At 45.3% G+C, this 26,296-nt stretch overlaps 1 protein-coding gene across 1 annotated transcript in view; it reads left to right on the top strand.

The window, feature by feature from the left end:
* Window positions 1-26,296, top strand: part of TARS (threonyl-tRNA synthetase) — a 28,333-nt gene that overhangs the window by 441 nt on the left and 1,596 nt on the right. The window contains exons 2-18 of the mRNA XM_015422522.1: window positions 3,136-3,216; window positions 4,948-5,138; window positions 6,459-6,582; window positions 8,965-9,086; window positions 9,497-9,614; window positions 10,393-10,457; window positions 10,555-10,633; window positions 12,350-12,496; window positions 12,777-12,875; window positions 15,409-15,575; window positions 17,891-18,053; window positions 18,139-18,276; window positions 19,015-19,092; window positions 20,347-20,447; window positions 20,550-20,654; window positions 22,185-22,257; window positions 23,524-23,638. Of these exons, the coding sequence (XP_015278008.1) occupies window positions 3,136-3,216; window positions 4,948-5,138; window positions 6,459-6,582; window positions 8,965-9,086; window positions 9,497-9,614; window positions 10,393-10,457; window positions 10,555-10,633; window positions 12,350-12,496; window positions 12,777-12,875; window positions 15,409-15,575; window positions 17,891-18,053; window positions 18,139-18,276; window positions 19,015-19,092; window positions 20,347-20,447; window positions 20,550-20,654; window positions 22,185-22,257; window positions 23,524-23,638 (1,966 nt within the window). The remainder of the gene's footprint in view (window positions 1-3,135; window positions 3,217-4,947; window positions 5,139-6,458; window positions 6,583-8,964; window positions 9,087-9,496; window positions 9,615-10,392; window positions 10,458-10,554; window positions 10,634-12,349; window positions 12,497-12,776; window positions 12,876-15,408; window positions 15,576-17,890; window positions 18,054-18,138; window positions 18,277-19,014; window positions 19,093-20,346; window positions 20,448-20,549; window positions 20,655-22,184; window positions 22,258-23,523; window positions 23,639-26,296) is intronic.

Below are 26,296 nucleotides of genomic sequence, written 5' to 3'. Positions count from 1 at the left end.
AGAGTATCAAAAGTCGCCCAGCAGAAAAGAGCAAGAGTCCAGTAGCGCCTTAAAGACTAACAAAATTTGTGGCAGGGCAAGTCACTGATCACGTCTTCAGATACAGCTAGGGTATGAGTCCATCGGTCCTCTGTATTGGAAAGTGGAGTGATTCCAGATGCCATATTAGGAGGTGTATATTTGGCATCTGAAATCATTCCAATTTCCAATAAATAGGACGGATGGACTCTCATTTTAGCTGTATCCGAAGAAGTGAGCAGTGGCTCCTGAAAGCTTGTCCTCTGCCACAAAATTTGTTAGTCTTTAAGGTGCTACTGGACTCTTGCTCTTTTCTACTGCTACTGACAGATGAACATGGCTACCCATCTTGAAAAGTCACCCAGTGAACTTCATAGTTGAGCATGCAGGTCTCCCCTTGGCCCAGCCTGAAACTCCGTACAATGTTTAGTACACGGTGAGAAAGGTAGATGATAAACAATGTAATTAATTAAAGTACCAAATACTTAATGCTGCTGGGGTGGCATCGTGGTGGCGTAGTCCTATGTAGAGTGACTCCACTGAGCCTGTTTGAAATTTTAGGCTGAAGATTAGGCCTTGTTGAATACACGAAGCTTAATTTTAGGGAAGCGCAGGATTACACCTGTGGTCCTGTCAGTCCTGGGCCTTGGGGTGGAAGTCTAGAGTTTATCAGGCTTAGCTGAAGGAGGCTGAAGACAGGATGTGGTTTTGGATGTGTACTTGGGTGGCAGGGAAAGAAAACCAGAGTCAACTACAGTGCTAGTTTCACTGGAAAACCAGTAATAATCAGGAACTGCCTGGTTCATATTTTATGCTTGACAGGACCTCAACAGGTGGCGTTAGGCAAACTTCTCTCAATCTCCCTCCACCCTTTATCTACAGTATTAATTATGACAATACTGGCCTAATATATTTATTTATTTATATTTACATTTATACCCCGCCCACCCTGTGAACAGGCTCTGGGCGGCTTACAGGAGACAGCCAACAGGCCGATACAAATAAATCAATAAAAATATTAAAATCCCTTTAAAAACAATCTTTAAAATAAAGTGCTTGCTACAGCAGAGTAACCTTAAGATGAATGGTGTTGTATCTGCATTCCTTCTGTCTTCAGATCTTAGCATCAGTCCCAAGGTCCAGATGTTCGCCGGTGAGGCTAAGAGCGGGCCAGTCCGATATTCCGAATTGATGGTAACTGTGGTGGTAACTGTGGTGGCGGCTCCTATTGCTCTGAGACACCTTTGGGTAGTGAAGGGCGGGGTATAAATCCAATCTCTTCTTCTTAAAATCAGTCCCACGGTCCAGATGTTAGCCGGTGAGGCTCAGAGTGGGCCAGTCCGATATTCCGGATTGATGGTAACTGTGGTGGCGGCTCCTATTTGAAAGCCTGGCGGAACATTGCAGGCCCTGCGGAACTGTGAGAGGTCCCGCAGGGTCCTGATCTCATCCCGGACCTCGTTCTACCAGTAAGGAGCCGCCACCGAAAACGCCCTGGCCCTGGTAACGGCAAGTCTCATCTCCTTGGGGCCTGGGATAGATAGACGTTGTTGGACCCCAGACCATAGTGCTCTCTGGGGCACAAATGGGGAACGGTGGTCCCTCAGGTAAGCCTGGCCATATAGGGCTTTAAATGTAAGCACCAGCACCTAGAAGCGAATCCGGTAAACAATTGGCAGCCAGTACAGCAGCCTAAGCGCAGGCTGGATGTGCTCCCTACACGGGAGGCCCATCAACAGCCTGGCCGCAGCATTCTGCACCCTATAGGGCCATTGTAAGAGTTACAGCAAGAGGTGCACTCGGAACACCTTATTGTGCATTAATAATAGTGGTAAGAGAAGGTCTGCATCTTTCTGGGATGACTGGATGGTGAAAAGGCTGTGTAAACTTTTTCTTCACCTTTAGTGGAAGTTGAAAATCCAGCGAATAGGACAGGAACATCCCTGTGGGTGGGGCAGCACCCCCTTGTAGGTGTTCCTTTAACTCCTTCCAGCCAAATATTATCATTCGGAGTGCATGCTGGAAGTCTTCTCTGGGATTCCAGTGTGGATTTAACAGCTGGGCGGATGACTCTTTTAGTCACTGCTTCCCCACCCAAAGTTTTGGCTTTTCTTGTGTGAGTCAGCTTTGGTGTCTGTAATGCGTCTATCATGTCTTTGCTTTTCACTCGCCAGCCAGTGTGGGGTAGGGGTTAGTGTAGGATCGAGCAGACTTGAATTCAGATTCCCGCACTGACTTAAAAGCTTGCTAGGTGACTTTTGGCGTGGTCACACACTCTCAGGCGAAACCCTCTCACGGGGGAGCATGAAGTAAAGCTGCTTTGGGAGCAGAGTGAGGTATAAGTAAACTATATTTAGGTATTTAATTAATACATTCATTTTCATCTAAGGACCTTCAGGATAGCGTAGATGGGGATAGTTTAGAGGACAACTCTGTCAAAGCTGTTCTACAGCTTTCCTGCCCTAGAGAAGGTCACCTTGACACTGCAGGTGAAACTTTTAATTCCAGAGAACTTTTAATTGAAATAGAAACCTGCGGAGTTGCCTTCCTTAAGTCCTCCCTGTTGTGACTGACTTTATTTATGTTTTGTATTGCTAGATGTTTTAATTTAAGTTTATGTTGTGAACGGCTTCAAGAAAAATCTGCTCTAGGGTGGTCTGGAACTCTTAATACATAAACAGAATAGAATTATGTTATGTTCTTAATTAGCAATGACACCTTGATGCAGTCTTTGTGTACAGAGACAGCATACCGCTGAGGCAGTACAATCTGGTAATGAGCACGAAAGTAATTGTTTTCCTCCCCCTCTTTCATTGTGAGCTTTCCAGGAGCTTCTAGTGGGCTGTGTTCTTGCGGTCACAGTCTTGGTTACCTGTGCTTGCTTAAGCATATGCTTCTTATCCACCCAATGACAACTGAGTGGTTTAGGTGAAGCTGAGAAATAGTGACTTGCCTGGAGTTACCCAGAGGAACTGTTAGGGCTAGGAACCCAGATGTCCCTGATGCACATTGACATTCTGGGCATGGCACAGAGTTCTTAAAGTTTCTGGTCCCAACATGGTTTAGCTAGTAGTTGCTGACACTAGTGAATCGACTGACTTGCTTTTAATCTTTTAGATTGGTGCTGGGGAGGGGAAGAAGAAGGAAGCAGGAAAGAAGAAAAGCAAGGAGGTAGCGGCTGATGGCGGTTGCACAGAGGTAAGCATGTGTTTAACAGGGGAAAAAAAATGAATATGTACTTTAAATGATTTAATTTACATATAGATTTATAGTTTACCTTTTTTCACTGACACGGAAGGTGGATTACATAGTGTAAGTCAATATAATCAATAGGATGGGACATCTAACAAGCAGTGCAATAGGATTAGGACTGCCGAAATGTGAAAGGAAGCAGAAATCTGAAACCATGCACAAACATTAAGATGCTATAAGAACAGAGTAGGGCAATACATACAGCAACAGACTGACCTGTTCTGCTGTGCGTAGTACGTACGCCATCCCTTGTAAAAATGTTCTGCTGAATAACTGAGCGTGTATTGTTAATGGAATGCCAGGAGAGTAGGAGGCAGATAATTTCCTTTGTGCCTGAGCAGGTTTGCTCATTAGAAAGTTGTCCTTGATTCAGTGGAGATTTCTTCCAAATTAATATGTTTGGGGCGTTCGTTTAATTGAGAGCCTGTATCAGGCTAGGGTCTGGGAGACCCAGGCTCAGATTCCCACTCTGCTATGGAAACTTGGTGGGCGAACCTGGGCCACTCGCATACTTTCATCCTAACCTACCACACAGCATTGTTGTGAGAGTAAAATGGAGAAGAGGAAAATGGCATAAGCCTCTTTGAGTCTCCATTGGTATAAATGAAGTTATTCTCTCTCCCTTCATGATCTTGTTACAGTCCGAGTTCAAAAGGATCAACTGGCTAGCAGGGCAGTTAATCTTCTGTGAACTCCCCTTCCCCCAGCTATGCATCGTACATCCTTACAGAACACTGACTTGATGCCCAATGTACTGCATGAGCATCTGTTGAAAAAAGTAGATCCAGGGGACTCAAGTTTTACACAGTGCCGTCCTGTGCAAAGTCTAAGCCTGCTGAAAAGTGGGGAGTGGATTGGAGAAATTCTGCATCGGATTGGACTATAGCATGTTCTGGGACTTGGGGCGTTTTCACATACCCACTTTAGTGATCATTTTCAAGTGAATTTTGTTGTTTCCCTCAGTAGAATCCAGTTGCAAAGTGGATTGGAATTACGTTATTGAACATGTGTGAAAGCAATCAGTTGGGAGGTGCTGCAGGAATGTTTTTTCTGGGTTTTGAGCAATGGCAGATTTGTGGGGCACTGTGACACCCTTTTTTCTAGTCATCTGTGACTTCTGAATCAGTGGTGGGTAAGAACATCAGAACAGCCACGTGAGTCTTCATGTTGGATCACAAAGGTCCACGTACTCAAATTGTTTCCAGCAGTGGCTCATCACCTGGTACCTCTGGGGGGCATATAAAACAGGGCATGAAGGCAATAGCCTTGACTTTTTGTTTATCCCCATAATTTGATCTTAATTAGATGTACTCCCTCAGAAAGTGGAGCCCCATCTAGTTGCCATGGTAATAAGCATGGGTTATGCAGTCACAGTATCCGAAACATCTCTGGATGTGACTTGCTACTGATAGCTGTTTTAGGAACCATCTTGGTTCACAGTAAAAGTAAGAAGTAAACCTTGTTATCCGTCTTAGTGATTTTAACCCACTCCCCCTGCGTTGGTTTATTGGATGTCATATGCTGTCTGGGTTTTGGGTTTTTTATAAATGAAGTAATCTGCCTTGGGTGTCAGTGAGAAAGTTGGGCTATAAATGAAGGTAAAAAAATAAATTGAAGTAATCAGTCGGATCTAGATTATCTGGGTCTTTCCCCTTCACCACTCGTCTTCACATGCAGCTGAATCCATGGCCTGAATATATCAACCAGCGTCTGGAGCTGTACCATAAACTTAAAGCAGAACATGACTCGCTTCTGGCAGAACGAGCTGCTAAAGGAAGCCGACCCATTAAAGTTACTTTACCTGATGGCAAGATAGTTGATGCTGAGTCCTGGAAGACGACACCGTACCAAATTGCTTGTGGAATCAGGTAAGCTTGTTCCTTGAGAACTCTTCCTCTGGATTGCAAATGAATACTAGGTAAATCTGCTCCCTTGCTACTCCGTTTCTTTGTAGCACTCTTGCTTTTTAAACTTAAATAATACCAGTTCTAACATGGCTTCAAAAAAACAATTTATGGAAATCTTTGAAGGAATAGTTTTAATGTGAATTGTAGCCCTTTGCGCAAGTTGATGGGCCTCGGTGATAGTAACTGGAAATGAATTTTGTATTTAGGTAATGTTATACATATTAGATTCCAAATCAACACTGAAGTCAAATGAGGAGGAAGATCTATGTTTAATTGCAATTAGACATGGGAAAACAGTTGGACCAAATAGCCCATCAAAAGTTGACTGCTTTCTGAGCATATTCGGGAAGTACATGATCTTTTATACATGAACTGACATCATCAAGAAAACAATATTCAAAAAGCATAATTGGTTATAAAAGACAATGGTCATTTGAATAATAAGCTTATGATGTGTCAGATGTAAAGAGAGATGTATCTACGTAAATCCAAGTGTTCACTTAACCTAATCTAAAATGATAATGGGCAAGGAATCTTTATACCCCAAACAAAAGTATTTTTTTACTGATACGAGACTAAAATCTTCTCTGACCCAGACATTGCAAGGTTTTGCCCTTAAGAACTACAGAATCATGAACTTTGTACCTATTATCTTGTCTGCTAGCAATATCAGACCTACAAGGGGGAAGCCTTCTATATAACAGGCTTTCGTGCATTCTAATAAAATATCTCTTAAAAGAGAAATCCATACAACCAAGAAAAAAATATGAATATGAACAATCAGGAAGAAAAAAAACCTATATAAAAAACCCTTTGTATTCCCATTCATACTACAGTAATGTAAAATTCTGTATTTTATTTTTGTAAGGTCTTGATGGTAAGAGAGTGGCAAGCCAGTTTTAATTAGCTGTTGGGATTCAGGTAGCAGCTACTGCAGAAGTGGCTAACTCTATGACTCTAGCCCAGCCATCTTAAGCAGAGTTACACCTTTGTAAATCCATTGGCTTCAGTGGAAGGGTGTGACGTCACTTAGGATTGCACTATAAGTGATCCTGGGAGTCCTGAGATGGTGTTCTATAAACTGAGGACTGCATAGGGGTGTCTGGATTGACTGCACACGGGAGGCTGAAAATAAGGAACTGGCAAACATTACGTGTGCGCCAGGCCTCCGAATAAATGTGGCTGAAATACCATGGATGGCAATTAAAAGGCAGCATATAAGCTAGGTTGTTTCTTACAGTGTACCGAAGGTTTATGTAACTATTGGTTTATCCTTTTCAGTCAGGGTTTGGCTGACAACACTGTCATTGCTCGAGTGAACAAAGTGGTTTGGGATCTAGACCGCCCTTTGGAGGGAGACTGTACCTTGGAGCTGCTCAAATTTGACGATGAAGACGCTCAAGCGGTAACCTATCACTCCCGACAACTGTATTTATAAACTTCTTGGTGCGGAAGGGAAACTTTACAATACCCAGACTAATGATGAGTTTGCTGTTGGGAATAATCATGTCAGTTGTCAGGAAATTAGCACTACTTGAAATCAGTATTTCGCAGTCTGCATTAATCATACATGCCTTAGATAGATTGGCCTATGCCTGTAGCAAGCTGTACCCTGGCAGCTGTTCAAACGTGTATAGTAGCCCATTCAGGGCTGTATTTTACTCCTTCACTTGGAAACCAATAGTTGAGTTAACTCTTATTCTTGGTATCCTCTTTCAGATTGAATTAATGGGTTTTTTAGCGAATGATTTCAGATAGAGCTAACATTTATTCGTGGCATCTCAGGTGAATTAACTTTTTTAGTTACTATTACAACGGAGGTTAAATGTTTGACTGCAGTTGGCCATCTTTTCTGCAGCATCTGTTGAGGGAGGTTGACCCCGTGCTGTCTGCAGAGTGCTAGTATCTGTTCGGTCCCATTGCCGTCAGTGGGCTCGGGCAGGTAATAACCCTCTCATGTAGAAGGGCCCCACAAACCGAAGCATGACTAAACTTTATTAATACTTGGGCGATACATGGGATATCACAGATAATGGGCCATAGTAATCTATATAGTGCTTATTCCTGGGGGAGATCCAACTACTACAATGGCACGCTGGATTATGTTGGAGTAAGCACCTGTGTTTCAGAGGCGGTGTGCAAAAACACAAGCCCCGTGTTTCTGAGAAGCAGGATCCTATAGCATCCATAAACGTCTTGGCATGCATGTGATCACACAGCATTCAAGCCTTGATTCGCTTTTTGTTTTACAAGCTAAAAGGATAGCGGCGCTAAAAGGGTAACAGCTGCTTTTGCCTAGCATTCTTTGCTTTCTAAAAATCTGACATAACAGCGTTAGAAGAATGAAAATGGTATACGTGTAACTTTACCCTGACCTGGATAGCTCAGGCTCACTTGATCTCGTCAGGTCTCTGGAGCTAAGCAGGGTTGGCCTGTTTAGTATTTGGATAAGAGACCACCAAGGAACTCCAGGGTCGCCGCACATGGCAAACCGCCTTCATTCATCTCTTGCCTTGAAAAACCTACGGGTTCACCGTAAGTCATCTGCAACTTGACAGCACTTCCCACCACCACCATATAAACCTTCAAATTTTCTGCTTTTTTATATTTTTATAGTTCCTGTAAGATCTGCTCTATATAGGTTACGGAAAGTAAAAGCGAATTTTTAAGTTTCAGGCACAGTATTTGTTCTTAAACTTCTGCATCAGTTTCTCTTTCAACAGGGAGGAAAGCAGAATATTCTAAAGTATGTGGTCCATTGAATGATCTCTGAGAGTGCCAGCTATATGAGAAATAGTTTCCAGCATAACTTAAACCATTTAAATTTCTGCTGGAGCATTACAGTGATAGTACCTCTGAGTTTAAGAGACAACGTGTGATGCTGTCCGGAGGAGGGGCTGTTTGGTTGTCTAGACTCCCCCTCTCCCAAAATACTGGAACTTGAGGGCGTCAAATGAAGCTGCTGGGCGGAAGATTCAGGACAGACAAAAGGAAAATGCTTCTTTACACAGGGAGTGATTAAAATGTGGAATTCACTGCTGTGATGGCCACAGGCATAGACAGCTTCACAAGGGGATTAGATAGATTCAGGGAGGATAGGTCTGTCAGTGGCTACTAGCCATGGTGACTGAAGGGAACCTCCACATTCATAGGCACTAAGCCTCTGAATCCCAGAGCCAGGAGGCAACGTCAGGGGAAGGCCTCGGCCTCTGCACCCTGTTGGCCGTGCAGACGAACTGGTGGGCTACTGTGTGAGACAGGAGGCTGGACTAGATGGACCACTGGTCTGATCCAGCAGGGCTCTTATGTTCTTAGCCTAAGAGTTGCCTGGAAGTCCCACTGAAACTTATCTGGCTGTTAACAAAACACTGAGACAAGATGTTTGAGACAAGATGATTGCCTATCTGTGCTGGCGGATGTTCTGGAATGTGGGTCATTTTCTGGTTATCCTTTTGTGTTGGAAGAAGTCTCCTTGGGTTCTTATGCTGCGTGTTCTAGAAGCATAAAGGGAGACCCACAGCTTCTCCTCTTTAAAGCTGGAGGAAAAGCATTGACAGTTACACTTACAGTGGAATCTCTGTGCACGGCTACTCCAATCTTAAGCCCCTTGGAATCAGTGAGCCTAAATGGGAGTAACTCTGCATAGGATCGCACAGTTGACAGCACAATATGGACTTCAGAAGATTTGCTGGTCTCAGACTGCTCTGGAATGCAGCGGAGAAGAAAGCTGGTAGAAGATTGCAGCCGAGCTGTATTAATCTGATCTCTTTGTCTTCTCTCTCACTAGGTATACTGGCATTCCAGTGCCCACATAATGGGCGAAGCCATGGAGAGAGTATATGGTGGCTGTTTGTGTTATGGTCCACCTATAGAGAATGGATTTTACTATGACATGTTCCTTCATGATGGGTAGGCACTTTTTTTGGTTTGCTTTTTAATTTAGGGTGCTTGGCTCACCTAAGGGGGTGGGTTCTGAAGATGTTCCCCTGAAACTTGGTACGAGCAAGGCTTTAAATGATAGGGCTGTCATCCTTCATGCTGTGAGAGTCACTTTACCAGCGCAGATTATCAAATGCTCTAAGACAGTATCTGTTCACTCTTTGCCTGGAGGAGTTTGTATCAAGGCTGTTGCAAACATGTGGGGCGTGAAACAGAGCTTCAACATTACTTGTAGGGCATTTTCAGACATACTGAATAATGCACTTTCAGTCCACTTGCAAACGATCACTAAAGTGCATTGAAAGTAGATTGAAAGTGCATTATTCAGCATGTGTGAGAGTGCCGGGAAAGACGGCGCTGAGCTTCTCCATCTGCTTTAGGTGCGTCTCGAGCAATGACTTCCCTGCTTTGGAGGCGTTGTGCAAGAAAATAATGAAGGAGAAGCAACTTTTTGAGCGGCTGGAAGTTAAAAAGGAAACTTTACTTGAAATGTTTAAGGTAGGTTTCTAAAATAGATTGCTTAATGTTGCCTGAAGTTGTTCCATTGCCCTAGTCACATGTTGTATAGGCAGAATCACTTATAATAATTCATTGTGCTCATTTTAGATATGTTAATTTTGTCTGCCCAGGCCAGTTTTGCCATCTTTGATCATCGAGAAATGTCAGTTTGCTGCTGTCAGAGAAAGGGAGTTTCTTTTTATCTTCTTGTAGTCTTATGTGAAAGCCCATAATTGGAGGTGCTGCAGATTGCCTGTGCGATCCCACGTGTGCAAGCTGTGTTTTGTTCTACTAAACTTCACGTTGTCCTCCCAAGTCAAGTTTATCATACTGCAGAACTCAATAGCTTAGCGTCAATGCTTGAAAACAATTGAAAGCATAGGGACCACTTTCACAAGAACGCTGCAAGATTAAAAAGACAATTGAGCTGCAGAATCGTTATTCTCTTTGAAACTCTCTGTGCCCTGGGATAGCCTGCTACTATCATGGATTCTGTGGTCCACCCTGCTTGCATTATACTTAAGGTCAGCTGTAATGGACATTTCAGCTGAAGATGGAGATCTGTGCTATAATGAAGCACACGGCTGCAGACCCAACTGCTGTTTTCCCCCTTGAGCTGACATTTGAGGTTGTTTGTCTCTGAGTAAATATTTTTCATCGGGATTTTTGTGTTCATATTCATGTTGTGTATTCTGTAGCAGTAGTTTGTAGGTCTATCGGAAAAAAGTTTTATCTTGAAGTGACATAAAGCTAACGGGTTCTTTTATTTTTTCCAAAGTATAATAAGTTCAAGTGTCGCATCTTGAATGAAAAAGTCAACACTCCAACTACTACTGTATACAGGTAACACCACCACCCCACATGCATGCACACTCCAAATCTTGTATACTGTGTGATGCACAGAAATTTGTGAGTCTGAGGATCATCCTTGGTTTTTTAGGTGTGGACCTTTGATCGATCTCTGCCGGGGACCTCATGTCAGGCATACCGGTAAAATAAAGGCATTAAAAATACATAAGGTAAGAAATGAAGCTCTGCTCTACACATTTTTTATGAAAAGCACATATATCTGTACTTATATTGGGCCAAGTTCTCTGCCGCAAGATGTTCTGGAGGTAACACTAAGCCTGATTATTACACCTGTTTCACTGGGTTTTGGAAAGAGTTATGCTGCTGTTGAACTGATGTAGTTCTTTGATTCATGCCTGTCCTATGCAGTGCAATTAGGAAGGCTGTACGTAAAAAAAGCACCTTGTATACACACAATTGTATGTATTGAGCCCCTTGCTCTATACCCTCTACACACAGGATTGTACCCCCACCCACCCCAGTAACACCATCATCAAGTTTGCTGATGACACCACTGTGGTGGGGCTCATCTCTGGGAATGATGAGTCTGCTTATCGGGACGAGGTAGAACGGCTTTGTGTTTGGTGCAGGGAAAATAATTTGATCCTCAACACCACCAAAACCAAGGAATTGGTAGTGGACTATAGGAGGAACAAAACGGACATTCAGCCACTGTTTATTGGTGGAGAACGTGTGGAGAGGGTGGCTACTTTTAAGTTTTTGGGAGTGATTATTGAGCAGAACTTGACTTGGAGCACTAACACCACTGCTTTGGTGAAGAAGGCCCAGCAGAGGCTCTTTTTTCTCAGACTTTTAAAGAAAAATAACTTGAGTGAGAAAATACTGATGTCTTTCTATCGCTGCTCAATAGAGAGCATTTTAACATACTGCGTCTGTGTCTGGTTTGCCAGTTGTACGGCTGTGGATAGGAAAGCACTCCAGAGAGTTATCATCACAGCCCAGAAGATTATTGGCTGTCCTCTCCCACTCATGGAGGAATTGTATAGTTCTCGATGCTTGAAAAAAGCAAAGAACATTTTGCAGGATTTGTCACACCCTGAACACTCCCTGTTTGAACTGCTGCCTTCGGGTAGAAGATATAGGACAATCAAAACAAGGACAAACAGATTAAAAAACAGTTTTTATTCGAGAGCTATTATTGCTTTAAATGCTGTATGAATTGGAATTTGGGTGACATTGGTGGTTAAGTTGCAATGTGAACCCTAATGGTTGTGTGAGTGTATATGAGTATGGTTGTGTGAGTGTATATGAGTATGCTTGTAGATCACTGAATAATTGCACCTTAATTTCGTTGTACTATGTACAATGACAATAAAGTTTATTATTATTATTATTATTATTATTATTGTCTAGCTTGTGATAGTAGCAGTTGAGGGATGTTAAAGCAACACCTGGGACTCCTTATTCATATGAAGTTCATGCAGGAGTAAGGATTTGGAAGCCTTTAAAAAGCTGCCCATTGGTTCTAGTCGCCTCAGTGAAATCAGTGAGTCTTGCATGCAATTTTGAGTCTCATTGATTTCAGTCAAGATCTGAACACTTTTATCCCACTGTCTTGGGTGAGTGGTGCTAGGGTCATAGCCAAAAAAGGGCTGCCTTTTTTAATACATGTATAATTCTCATTGCTATGTTTACTTAGAAACTGAATTAATAGTTACACTCTTTTGTGTGACCTAATGAGTTCCACTCCACAAAACTACTGCTTAATAACACTGAACAATTTTTTTAAAATTATCTGCAAATCTAACAACTATGGGATTTTAAAGATTGGTTTTATAAAGAGAGAGAGCAGAGTCTTCCAACTAGGATTCAAAACTGATGTCATTTGTTCTGCAACAATAACGTTTTCTTACGTTTCACTTCAGAATTCCTCTACATATTGGGAAGGAAAATCTGATATGGAAACCCTGCAGAGGATCTACGGGATTTCATTCCCGGATGCGAAAATGCTGAAAGAATGGGAAAAGTTCCAAGAAGAAGCAAAGAACAGAGATCACAGAAAAATTGGACGGGTGAGGCTTTCTCAGTAGCATGGACATGTGGAGGGGGGGAGCGGGGAAGGATCTTCTGAGAATATTTCAGATTGGAAAAAGGCATTATCTTGAAGGAGCTGCAAAACAGTTGGGTTTCTGAATATGACATTTAAAATGGTTAACCACAGAGATTTGGCTAATGCCAGATCATCGTCGATGTGCTGATGTCACTTCCGATTGCGACGTCATTTTGTTCCCAGTGAGTCACCCACCTGGTGTGTGGAAAAACGGAGGTGTTAATTCTCCCCCTCCCCCATAGGATCAAGAACTCTATTTCTTCCACGAACTCAGTCCTGGCAGCTGTTTTTTCCTACCAAAGGGGGCTTACATCTATAATACGCTGATAGAATTCATCAGGGTAAGTAAAACCTATTTTTATAATTTTGAGGCTTCGTTACCTATCATCTAACTAATACTTTCCTACCAGCCACTGTACGATTTCCTTGCATCTGGTCCTGCTGTTGCTTGCTGCTGGGTGTATTCGCTGCGAGGTCAGCTTGGATGGAGGCTCAAGGAGGTGTTACCACAGGCATGGGAATCACATTGACCGTGTTTCCGGCCCTCTTGTGGAGCTTCTAGACCACCCAAACAGCTTCTCTCAGTTTGGTGGTAGTGGTGAAGAGGAGGAGGAGGAGATTGGATTTATACCCTGCCCTTCACTACCCGAAGGAGGTCACAGAGCAGCTTACAATCCCTTTCCCTTCCCACAACAGACGCCCTGTGAGTTAGGTGGGGCTGAGAGAGCTCTTTCAAGAACTGCCCTTGAGAGAACAGCTCTGAAAGAACTTATGACTGACCCAAGGTCACACCGGCAGCTGCATGTGGAGGAGTGGGGACTCAAACCCAGTTCTCCCAGATTAGAGTCCGCGCTCCTAACCACTACACCAAACTGGCTCTCAAGGGGCGAACTCTGATCTGGAAAACCGGGTTTGATTCCCCACTCCTCCTTCTCATGAAGCCTGCTGGGTGACCTTGGGCCAGTCACAGCTCTCTCAGGACTTTCTCAACTCCACCTGCCTCACAAGGTGCCTGTTGTGGGAGAGGAAGGGAAGGCGATTATAAGCCACTGAAATTCCTTTGGGTAGTGAAAAGCGGGGTATAAAAACCAACTCTTTTTCTTCTCTGTGTGAGTGCTGCCTGATCTCCATCTCACCTGCCTGTTCCTAGAATCCGCCTCCACGCAGCAGCCCACCAAGAGCTTAACAATTAACTTCTGCTCCTTTCCCAGCACTGAATAGGGGACACAGTTTACCAGTGATGGGTGGCAGGCTGCGTGGGCTTCTTTGATAACCAAGTGTAGTAACAGGAAGAAACAGAGCCAGCGATCACTCTCAGCATCCTGTATAGTTCAACAGCTCATGAGTAATGCAGATGCGCCCAGTGGTCCAATGCATGTTTGTCACTGTGAGGCCTGCACAGTTTGCTAAGTGAGATTTAGAGTCCACAGCCAGTTCTGCTTAGACGTGCTGTCCTGTCATCACGGATGTGTACTACAAGTGACGCGCTAGTATTAATGGACGTATTACAGTTGAAACATTTCGTTTTCCGTTCCGTCAGTGGAGTACAGTCCTCCAGTTTCTCTTGTGTGGACCAGGATGGATAACATTTTGCCATATTCGTTAACCTGTCACCTGGAGCAGGGGCAGGTGATTCAACGGAATGGGCTGTCTGAGAAGGGTGCCTCAGGCGAAGCTGTCAGTATCGGCTCTCCGAGAACACCCAAGACTCCAGCTTAATCATGATTTGTGCACACCTTGGCAGCATGAACCTCTTAGCGGTTCCTTGTGACAGGCTTCTAGATGGAGGTGTAATTAGCAGAAGAACACGCCCCTGAGACGTGCTGTGAAAAGCAGCGGTTTTGACGGGTGCTGCACAGCTTGGTTTCCCTCTGCCAGTGTATAAATACAGACAGCTTAGACTTGTACTGCAATTCACTGAGGGTCTCACTAGAATTTGCTCTGTTCACAAGACTTTCAACTCTTTACAAACTCTCTGGTCGCCTTGAAACCACCTACCTGTAAGTTTCAGGTGTTGTGTCTGTCTGTCTGAGTATCCATATGACTCCATACATCAAGCTAGAACTCTGGGAAACCTGGTTCAGGATCCTGTACCCCTAAAAACTTGTTTGCTTAATTTATAGCTGCCTTATAGGAAGCCAGTTTGGTGTAGGTTAGGAGCACAGACTCTAATCTGGGAGAACTGGGTTTGATTCCCCACTCCTCCAATGCAGCTGCTGGTGTGACCTTGGGTCATTTACAAGTTCTTTCAGAGCTGTTCTCCCTGGAGCAGTTCTCTCAGAGCTCTCTCAGCCCCACCTACCTCACAGGGTGTCTGTTGTGGGGAGAGGAAGGAAAAGGAGATTGTAAGATGCTCTGAGACTCCTTTGGGTAGTGAAGGGCATGGTATAAATCCAATCTCCTCTTCTTTCTCCCCAATAGGTGACCAAAATGATTTTTATATCAATCTCCTCCCCTCTATATTTTATTCTCACAACAGTCCCATGAGGTAGGTTAGGCGGAGTATATGATTGGCTGAAAGTCACTCAGCAAACTTGGAGCAGGAATTCAAATCCGAGTCTCTCAAATACTAGTCTGAACACTGCACCCCTCTGGCTCACGAAAAGAAAGCCAGCCACTGACAGACATGTCCACTCAACCTGTAATTCCGTATCCCTTTCCCTTCCCACTTGCCATAATTGCAGGGAAAAGCAATTTCAACAGCTGCAGTCTGTTAAGCGACTTCACTAAATGCCAGGACGTAGTTAACTGCTTTGCTCGTTTTTGCTGTGGTGCAGACTTCGCTACACGCACGCGAATGTGAGCCACAGACTGACCAGGTTCTTTAACTCTCTTCTGGTGCGTTTCTGATTCCAAGTCCTCCCCCTCTTCCAGAGTGAATATCGAAAACGAGGCTTCCAGGAAGTTGTCTCTCCAAATGTCTACAACAGCAAGCTCTGGGTGACTTCAGGGCACTGGCAGCACTACAGTGACAACATGTTTTCCTTCGAAGTGGAAAAAGAGATCTTTGCTCTGAAACCGATGAACTGCCCTGGACACTGGTATGGTCTTGGAATCACCTAAGCCAGAGGGCAGCCTTTAGCTTCGCTTAGTTCTCTCCCCCCCCCCCCCCCCCCAATACCCCCCCCCCCCCCCATCCCAATGAAGTTATACGTTGTGTTCAGTCATTGTTACTGAGAGACCAACATTCAAGTGGCTCTGGAGATGAATCTGCTTTTTACACAAACTCGTGCACTAGGAAAGTTAGGGGTTTAGCTGTATTAATCAGCCCGTCCCATTTAACTCAGCTCTGGCCTGGCATAATGGGGGTAGCGTTTCTGCGATGTGCTTATTGGTCTTCCCGTGGAACGGAGCTCAAGAAGGGGACTCTTTGTCTGAGCAGGGGGCATCAGCCCCAAAAAGTTCCTACAAACTGCGGAAGAGAGAGAAGAAGTAGTAAAGGCTGAAGGACTTTGAATTGTGCCGTTGAGAACTTGGGTTCTAGGGGATGATGGGGGGCACTGTTATTGGGCAATTAAATGTAACTGGGGATGGTCAAAAGGGTTAAAAGATTGACACAGTTCATAAGAAGTACAAAGATTAAAAGTCTGAATGAAGTATAAAAAGCTAGTTGGAGATCTCCTCTCTTGGGTTTTTTAGTTAGTAGTGGGTTCTTACTTTCTCCCTTATATGTAGCTTTCCCTTTCTCTTTCTTCTAGTTTTTGTAGTGTTTAAAAAATTAATAAAAAATCCCCTCCGGGGGCTTAAAAAAAAAAAGAAGGGGACGCCTCTCAAGCTGTCACTTCTTTCCATTCTGTTCCCTAATAAACTTTGCTTGGCCAGAGACTCGTAGCCAGCCTTTCTGCCAGGGCCGCTTCTCCGTGGTTGTCTTTACAGCCTTGACCTCTCCCCAGTTTCTGGGAGATTCAGGTTCGTGCTTCCTCCTTCATACCTGTTCAGTTACAAAGTACTTTGGCGCTACCTATCTGTTCCTTCTTAAGTCTAATTTGAACCACCCAAGCTATGAGCCGTCAGTCTCACGAGTTTCAGTCCACCAAGCTGCAATTGTGGCAGAATAAGCGAAAGCAGAGGTCATGTCGGGGCGGAACGCGGGGGAACGCAGTTCCCCCGGGTGAGGTGCGGGGGGCGGGGCACATGATGAAGCCCCGCCCCCTGCTTCCGGCCGCCCCGCTTCCGGCCCTCATTCAGCCAGGAGGAGGCAGGAGAAGAGGGAGGGTAAATTGCTTCCTCCCCGCCTCTCCCCACCCCTGCCTGCCTGGGGCCAGGGAGGGCCTTGGTGGGGCTTCCTTGCACTCCCGCCGGCCTTGCAGGCCCACCGCCGGGCCCCTGATGTCAGGGGGTGTGGCATATGCTAATGAGTTATGCTAATGAGTTCCCCTAGCTCTTTTTCTACGAAATGACCCCTGAGCGAAAGTGAGCCGAGGAGGACATTCGTGCTCATACCCTGGAGTGGCAATAAAACCAGATAGCGGCGTGTCCTGACTTTTGTGGCTTGGATAAGTGAGACGAACAGCTCTTTAACCGGGCAGCTTGGGCAGGCCATGCACACAAGTCAGGTCTGGGTTTGTTCCTCTGAGCCAGTTCAGACAAATGCACTGCCAGTGGCCAGCCATTCTCTAATTCTCCCTGATGGTCTTAGCAAGCATGTTGCTGGTGGTGGAAAGTGCCATCAGCTCACAGCTGGCTTAGGGCGACCCTGTGGGGTTTTCAAAGCAAGAGATGTTCAGAGGTGGTTTGCCACTGCCTGCTTCAGTGTCAAGATCCTGGTCTTCCTTGGAGGTCTCACATCCAAATACTAGCCAGGGCCGACCCGGCTTAGCTTCCGAGATCTGACGAGATCAGGCTAGCCTGAGCTATCCAGGTCAGGGCAGCAATCGTGTTACCGTGTTCCCACTTAGGATGGGGTTGCAGCGTTGGGTTTTATGTTGGCACAGCAAGTCTTTAAGGTTAGGCTATGAAGGAGGCTGAAATGTACTTCCAGTTAGCAGCCTGAATAGACCAGACTGGCTCAGTGTCAGCAGATCTCGGAAGCTAAAGCAGGGTCATCCATGGTTAATACTTGGATGGGAGACCACTGAGGAGGTCCAGGGATGCTATATAGCGGCAGGCAATGGCGAACCGCATCTTGCTCGCCTCTTACCTTGAAATCCCCATGAAGGGTTGTCATGAGTCAGTTAAACATGATGACGCTTAATTAGTGTTATGAAAGAGGCTGCAATGCACTTCCAGCAAACAGGACTACGTTCCTCTTGATCTAGTATTCTCAATGTGTTTCTGAGGAAGCTGTGAATGTTTCATAGAGACATTCTGAGTGCAGTCGTGGATAACTTTCTGACCACCGCATTATTTCTTCCAGCCTGATGTTTGATCACCGGCCAAGATCCTGGCGGGAGCTGCCCCTGCGACTAGCGGACTTTGGCGTTCTCCACCGTAACGAGCTGTCAGGGACGCTTACAGGGCTCACCAGAGTGAGGCGGTTCCAGCAGGATGATGCTCACATATTCTGTGCCATGGAGCAGGTACGAGACTCTGCACAGCTGGAAAGAGAACGGACTCGTGAAAAAGTGCTTGTTTTGACTGTGTCTGTTTTTGTTCCACGTACAGATTGAAAGCGAGATAAAGAGCTGCCTGGAGTTCTTGCGCACTGTCTATGGCGTGTTTGGCTTTTCCTTCAAACTCAACCTCTCCACCCGTCCTGAAAAGTATCTCGGAGACATTGAAGTGTGGAATCAAGCTGAAAAGGTAATTGATACCTGTCTGGCCGGGAGGTAAAAGAAAATTGGTTTCTAATTTCAGACCAGCAGATCTGATGTTTGGGGGAACAACTTACACATTTTCTCTCCCCTAAAAGGAAAAGTTCCCACGGTGCAGGTTTCTCTGGGTGGTGAGGGCCCAGTGAGACCACTATCCAAGACTTGGGATTCTGTGTGCTTGGCTTAAGTCCTCTCCCCAGAGGAATTAGTTGCGAAGCAAAACCGGGGCATTTGGGGCACTTCTAACTTCAATGGGAATGGGGACTTGTAATTGCAGTGGTGGGGGTGTGGTTACGAGTGTGAGTTTATAGGTGTCTAAGGAAGGTGAGCTGCAATGGCTCAGTGGTTAAGATGCTGAACTTCAGACAGCGCTGGCTCTTCGGCTTGGAAACTGAGATGAGCACCGCAACCCTAGAGTCGGATTCGACTGGCTTTCAAGCAAGGGAAACCTTTACCTAAAGGAAGTTGTAGTGTAGCCACGATTTTTATGCTGTCTCTTAATGCACTTAATTTCTGTTTCAGTGCAATGAAACAGAATGCAAGCTTATACTTGGGATGGCATTTCTAGATCTCGAGTGACTGATGTGATAAAACCGGCATATATTCTGAATGCACGTATCCAGGACAGGATTCAGTCCTGAACTCTTGCAAGAAAGAGAAAATTGCATATCAGGTGCATTTTACAAAGTAGCGTTAGCCTAATATCTTGTGTATTTTCTTGCACCAGCAACTTGAAAATAGTCTGAATGAATTCGGTGAGAAATGGGAACTGAACCCTGGAGACGGAGCTTTCTATGGCCCAAAGGTTAGTAGATTGCCTCTCGAGGGGATTTTGAATGGTTGCCTCTCTTCCCCCCAAGGGTTACTAAAGGTCGTGCCTTTTCCACATGTGTTGATTGTGGAGAAACTGCATTGGGACGTTGAGTTTGGTTGCACTTGATTCACACAACATGTTGAATACAAGTATCCAGTCACATTGGGAGAGGGGGGGGGGCTAGTTACCTGAATCTTGAGTTTAGGATAGCGAAACGTGAAGGGTAGATCCTGTGTTGCACTATGCATTTGTACAAGCAGACTTCCATTTAGTGATTTCCTTGCTCCTGACCTTCCTGGTGCGGGGATCCTCTTTGTGTGATGGAGAGGAAAGATAAAAATGCCTGCTTCTGCGCCGTGTGGAGTGGTTTGCTGGCCTTGTGAGGGCTCTGGACCGGGCCCTGGAATAAGGAGGCGGAGGAGAGAGCCTAAATTGAATGTCCAGTGAGATTCCTGGCAAACAGGGTTTTTTCCCCTTGAGAGCAGCAATCCAGCGTAACCGAGAATAATGCTGATGCACTTGTTCACAGCTGGGGCAGATTGGGCCATTAAGGCCACCAGAAAGAATCCCACTGGGTTGATGACTTGTGGCCACAACCCCACCCCCCCAACCGGGCCAGGGCCACCTTAACCCCAGGTGGGGAGCTGCCTTTGGCCCATTCGAGGCAGGCGAGCAGCCACAGCCGTGAGGGAGCCTGCCACCCCGGCCCTGTGTGGGGCAGTGATCAAGCTGTGGCTGCAGGGGGAGCTGGCTTCTGTTCCCTCCCCTCTCCTCCACTGGAGGTTGCAGGGAGGGACAGGCCAAGAGGTGGGGCCTTATTGACTTAATCCATACCCCGCCTTGCTCCCCAGCGGGGACCCAGAGTGGGTCACGTCATTCTCCATTTTATCTTTCATCTCATCCTCACCGCAACCCTGAGAGGTAGGTTAGGCTGAGCGTGTGTGACAGGCCCAGGGTCACCCAGCGAGCCTCCGTGGCACAAGTGGGGATTCGAACCTGGGTCTCCCAGATCCTAGACTGATACTCTAACCACTACATCACACTGCAGTTGCTATTCAGTTAAATATGCAGGCATGTTCCCCCTCTTCCTCAAAATGGTCCACTGGTAAACTTGTTGCCAACTGGGGGTGTATTTACCTATAAAGAAAGGAGAGGCCGTCCTTTAAGATGTCCTAGAACCCAAGAGTTCTGTTAACTCTGTTAACGTTCGTATGTTTTCTCCTTGCCCCCCCCTCCGCAATAAAGATTGACATTCAGATTAAAGATGCCATCGGGCGATACCACCAGTGTGCTACAATCCAGTTAGATTTCCAGCTCCCGATCAGGTTTGATCTCACATACGTGAGGTGTGTCCATTTTTCTTTGCTTTCCCTCTAATATTCTGAGAAGCTTCCTTGTGTGTGAACTGCTTTTGTTAACTTATTTTTTTTTTTTTTTGTATTTTCTAGTCATGATGGCGCTGACAAGAAAAGGCCAGTGATTATTCATCGTGCTATCTTGGGATCTGTGGAGAGGATGATTGCTATCTTGACAGAAAACTATGGAGGCAAATGGTATTACATGCATCTGTTTCTGGGTCGGAGGGAGCTCAAGCAATGAGGAGTTAACTGGCCCAAAAAAAAAGGCACCCCCCCCAAAAAAAAAAAACAGCCCTTGCTTGCCAGAAGCCAGGACTTTTCATGGCTGGAGCTCCCATGTAAATATGGCCACCATGAAGTAGATGCTTATGTGGTGGGCAGTGTTCCCTCTAAGCTGAGTTAGTGTGAGCTAGCTCATGGTTTTTTAGCCTCCGGCTCACACATTTCTGCCTTAGCTCAGGAAGGATGGCTCCAGAGCAAACTAATTTATGCAGTAGCCAAATCGCTCACTCACAACTTTATTGCCAGTAGCTCACCAAGTAGTGTTTTTGCTCACAAGACTCCACAGCTTGGAGGGAACATTGGTGGTGGGTTCTCATTTCTAGAGCTTTTTTACATATTGTAAGTCACAGCTCTTAACGTATTGTAAATCACAACATTTTGAATCACAGCTTGACTTTGGCACTCAGTTTGTTGTGTTCTACAGTATGGATGCCAGAGACGGGCACAAGGTAGGAGAGCAAGAGACAGAGCCGATGAAAACTAAATCAGGAGTTGGCAACCCCTCTCAGGAAGTGCCTGGAGATTTGGGGGCCTGGAGACTAGGGAGGGCAGGGAGGGAGCTCCGTGGGGATGGGATGCCATTGAGCCCCCCCCCCTCCAAACAGCCCTTTTCTCCTGGGGAACTGATCTCTGTCATCCGGAGGACCTCCACGTTCAAAGACACTGAGCCTCTGAATCCCAGATCCAGGAGGGCAGCATCAGGGGAAGGCCTCGTATGCAGTTTGGTGAGACACTTGAAAGCACTCTTCGGTTGATCTCTTTACTGCTCCAGCTGCCTGTCAGAACCCACCGCCAACAACAGAGTACACATTTCTTTAGAAAGGTTATACTTTTATTGAAGAGCCATAGATGCATTAACACAGTCACTGTTAAGAATAGCAGTCGCCTCTTGAGCCTAATGAGATATAGGGCATTCGTATGCACCCCCCCACTGCGCTGGCCAATTAGGCACCCTCCCGCGCGCGGGCTAGAACCAGCAAGCGTTTCTATGCGGAGCTGGGAATTGTGCGGCTCCCACGGCTGGCCTGGAAGGCAGACAACACACATCACCACCTGTACCTCTTTACAGGTAAGCATTTCAGCGCCAAGCAGAGAGAAAGGAATGCTAAAGCAATTTACACAGACACTGAAAGAACATCCCAACCCCCATGGCAGCATAGCTGACACTGCCAGGGCACAGCCGTAGCTTCCCACCACACAAAATTTGGGAAGGTACATGAAGTCTTGAATGTGGAAAGTACTTTGTGCCTTTGGAAGACATGGACAGCCACTTACATCTCTGGGGATTACTGCTTTGTGTTCATTTTCAAATTGGCTTTTTGCTAAGGAATGGGATTGGCAGAGGTCCACTAGGTGTCCCTTGAAAGGTAACACCATGTGATGATTTGAGCACAGTTCAAGATCGCGGCTTCTAGTAATACCCTGTTTATTTCCTTGTCCCAGGCCTCTCTGGCTATCTCCTCAGCAAGTGATGGTGGTACCAGTTGGACCAACGTGTGATGAGTATGCACAAAAGGTAGGGGACTTAAGAAGGACCTCTCAATTTTTCAGCCACCGAATTCTTTGAGCTAGTGCACCACCACCAGCAAAGTAGCCTGATGCCATTGTATTGGCTTTAAATCAAAGCAAATCAGGAAGTAGAGTCCCATATTTGGCGCACCGTAGGACTTGCATGTGCCCAGTGGGATTTTTGACACTGTAAAGGAGATGCTACCATGTCCCACAATCACTGCTCATGGTTTCAAACTGGCTTTCTCTGCAGCCTAGAATGGACCCTTCTGTCAGAGAAACAGCATTCCAAAACCCCTGAGTGCCTAGAACCACTGCACTTGTTTGCTTGGGGGGGTGGGGGGAGTGTGGAATAATGTTCTTAGGTTTTGGTGCTGATTATAATTGGCAGCATGATACACTCGATCTGTTTCACCGGCCTTGGGAAGGGGCTGTGCTTATGGATGTGATTCTGTATACTGTTGCAGATTGGGTTGTGTTTTGGTTAAGCTGCAACATCTGGCTGGCTTGCAAAAAGACTTGGAATTACATCTGGAATTGTAAAGTGGCCTTCCGTTAACAGGGAGCCTGAGGCTGGCCTCCTCGGGGTATCCAGGGCACACACCAGTCTGCCGGGGGAAGTGTTGCTGTCAAGGAGCTTCTGGGGATTGCCTTGGAAGTGTAGCCAGTTGAACAGAAGCAAAGCAATCATGTATCCCACAAAGTATTTGATCCTGCATATTTGAACTAAAGATAACTCCAGGTGGTGCCTTCCTACACCAGAAACAGTTCTGTGCAGAAAATAAGCACAGCTTGTGTTCTTAGGCCCTTCATTCGTTGTACTTGGGCACAGTGCATTTGTGAGAAATGGCGTGTCCAGGCCTGTATGTGCACTTGCCAGAAAGGCTAAGTAAAATCTTGTTGCGGTGCTGAAAATTCATCCGTACCGGAGTCATGAGACTTCATCCTTGCATCCTGTTATGATTTCTATAACTCATTTACCAAAATACGTTATTCTGTGCTGCCTACCAGGTTGATGTGATTGACTTCTTATTCTCACGCAGCAGGTATTTCCTCTCGGTGCCACTCAGATTGGGCAGAAAGGCGTGAAATATTTCTCCAGCATTTCAGCCCAGACTGCTTCAGGTTGGGTAACCGTGTTGGTCTGAAACAGCAGAACAAAATTTGAGTCCAGTGGCCCCTTTAAGACCAACAAAGTTTTATTTCTGGGTAGAAGCTTTCATGCGCACTCCTTCAGATAACCTTCTTAAATGCTGATGTTTCTTTTGCCAAGGTGAAGCAACAATTCCATGATGCCGGGTTAATGGCGGATGTTGATGTGGATCCTGGCTGCACATTGAACAAGAAGATAAGAAACGCACAGCTTGCACAGTACAACTTTATTTTAGGTAAAAAATATGCCATTTTGGTTGGCAGACAGTATCCTCTTTTAAGCGTTCCTCCAAAGGGTACAAATATCCAGAAACATTGGGTATTTGTTACCAAAACAATTTGGAGAGCGTGTGCAGTTACCATGAGAGATTATCCCTGGCGTACTGTGAAAACTTTTAACAATTGCACATCACATAAGAAAGCAACACCTGGCTCTAAAGAAAATCTGGATGTGCATTTCTGGATGTGCATTGTCTTACAGTAGTAATACTGACCACTGAGGAAGGCCCTAAGGGGTCGAAACGCATATATTCTACTGGTTATGCGATATACCCATCAATTGCATATGTAAAACTTTCAGCTCTGTGTGTAAAAAGTTTTAAGAGTCTGATATTTGGATCATTTCTTTTAACCTATTTTCTTTTTTACTAATGTGTACACCATAATGTATTTTTATAATTTATTTTGCTAGCTTGACCTCATATCACATACAGATCCAAGGGAGTCCTGTTTCTCACTCTTGAAACTTTTCGGTTGCAGCCAGCAGCATTCCAATTTGCGAGGAAAGCATTCCCTCTGGAGCCTGTCTGGGCTGCCTCATTAGCTGGAGTGCTGAGAGTGTTCCGCTTTATGTCAGTGCCTCCCCTGGGGGGAAAAAAAGTCTTCGATTCTCTTGCCCATAAGACCAATAAACCCGTAAATCAGCCCAGATCTCCTTTGGTAGCAGCACAGAGTGGCCCAGAGACAGGTGTCATGACTCTCAGCAAATGGATAGATATCCTCCCTAATCAGTAATCTGTCATATGGTGAGGAATGTGCGCTGTGTTCATTCTTCAACCAAGCATTTGGTTGAGGACAGTGACGGGGACAGTATGAAACCTGGCTCTTTCTCTTGCTCTCTCTCACTGACACGCACACCCTCCACGACCTGACCCCTAGTAGGCCTGTGGAAGCTGAATTTTTTTCTTCACTCCCACCATCTTGGATTGTATACTGTTTTTATTTGCTGATATATATTCTAGGTATTTTAATATTGGGTTTTATATTAATTAATGCATTTATTTTTGTTGTAAGCTGCCCCGAGCCCTACTTGCAGGGAAGAGTGGCCTATTAAATCCAATAATATTAATAAAAATAAATTCTGTATCCCCAGCCAGTGCTCAGCCTTGCCCGTGAAACGCTTGGGTCTGTTTCGCAGGCTTTTGTGTCTTTGGATACATCTACCTGAACGCAAAAAGATCTGCAGACTGCATCAAAGATTAAGGCATGCAGTATTCAGATGCTGGGCAGAGAGGAATCCTCCCTCCCCTTGCACTTTTTACATTTTTGGAAAGGGAAAGTGAGCAAGTGTAGGAGGGCTGTTCGTCACTGACATGATTTGTATGTGTATTTTTTCAAACATGTACCCAAATGCATCAGACGTGTAATTTTTTACCTTTTGTAAGACGATTACTCTCTTATTCTTGCAGAGCTGGAAAAACTACAAAGGAGGGCAACCAAGAGGATTAGGGGGTTGGAGCGTCTTTCCTTTGAGGAAAAGCTGAGGAGTCTGGGACTTTTCAGTTTAGAAAAGAAATGACTAAGGGGGGGACATGATAGAGATTTATAAAATTATGCATGGCGTGGAGAGAGTTGACAAAGATAACATTTTCTCCCTCTCCCAAAATACTAGAACTTGAGGGTATCCAATGAAACTGATGGGCAGTAGGTTCAAAACTGGGGATGGGCACGAACTGGGGAAATGGAGGTTTGGCCCAGTTCATGGGGTCCCATGAACACGAACCTTCATGAGCCCCCCCCCCCCAAGTTTACTGAATCGGTTTGTTTCTTGAGGTTTGTGATGCTGTGAGGGGGAAGATCTGGTGGGGGCGGCTCCCTAAATCCAACAGAATGGAAGGTGGGAAAGATCTTGGAAGAGCCTTTTAAAAGGAACGTTCCCTTTAAATGGCTTTTGCAAGCCTCCCTGTGCACGAGTGAAGTCTTAAGTGGTGAGTTTACCCAGAAGTGGGTGAACTTAACGTTTGGACTTCACTCGCAAACAAAACCACATAACCACAAAACAAACTGTGAAAAAATGAACGTAGTTTGGAGGTTTGTTGTGGGCGCGATCACACAACTCTTGGCTCGCGAAACACAAACTGGGCTATTTTCGTCACAAAATTAGGTTTGTGAGCTGGTTTGTGCCCATCCCTATTCAGGACCTACAAAAGGAAATACTACTTTACACAGAGAGTGATTCAATTGTGGAATTCGCCGCCAGAGGATGTAGTGATGCCCACAGAAATTGACAGCTTTAAAAAGGATTCATGGGCAATAAGTCTATCAATGGCTACTAGCCATGGTGAATGAGGGAAACCTCCACATTCAGAGGCACTAAATCTTTGCATCTCAGAGCCAGGAGGCAACATCAGGGGAAGGCCTCTGCCTCTATGCCCTGTTGTTGGTCCTCCAGAGGAACTGGTTGGCCACTGTGTGAGGCAGGATGCTGGACTCAATGGACCACTGGTCTGATCCAGCAGGGCTGTTCTTATGTTATTCCAAATGTGGAAATTGAGCTCCAACAATGAATTGCTTCTATATCAAGATTATATTATGGCCAGTGATTTTGTGCATGCTGAAGTCCCCTTGAGATATATATATATATATATATATATATATATATATATATATATTTG

The sequence above is a fragment of the Gekko japonicus genome, unplaced genomic scaffold, assembly GCF_001447785.1.
Source record: "Gekko japonicus isolate JY-2015 unplaced genomic scaffold, Gekko_japonicus_V1.1 scaffold1302, whole genome shotgun sequence".
Lineage (NCBI taxonomy): Eukaryota > Metazoa > Chordata > Lepidosauria > Squamata > Gekkonidae > Gekko > Gekko japonicus.
Note: the sequence above shows the minus strand (reverse complement) of the source record. Positions and strands in the feature narration are given on the sequence as shown.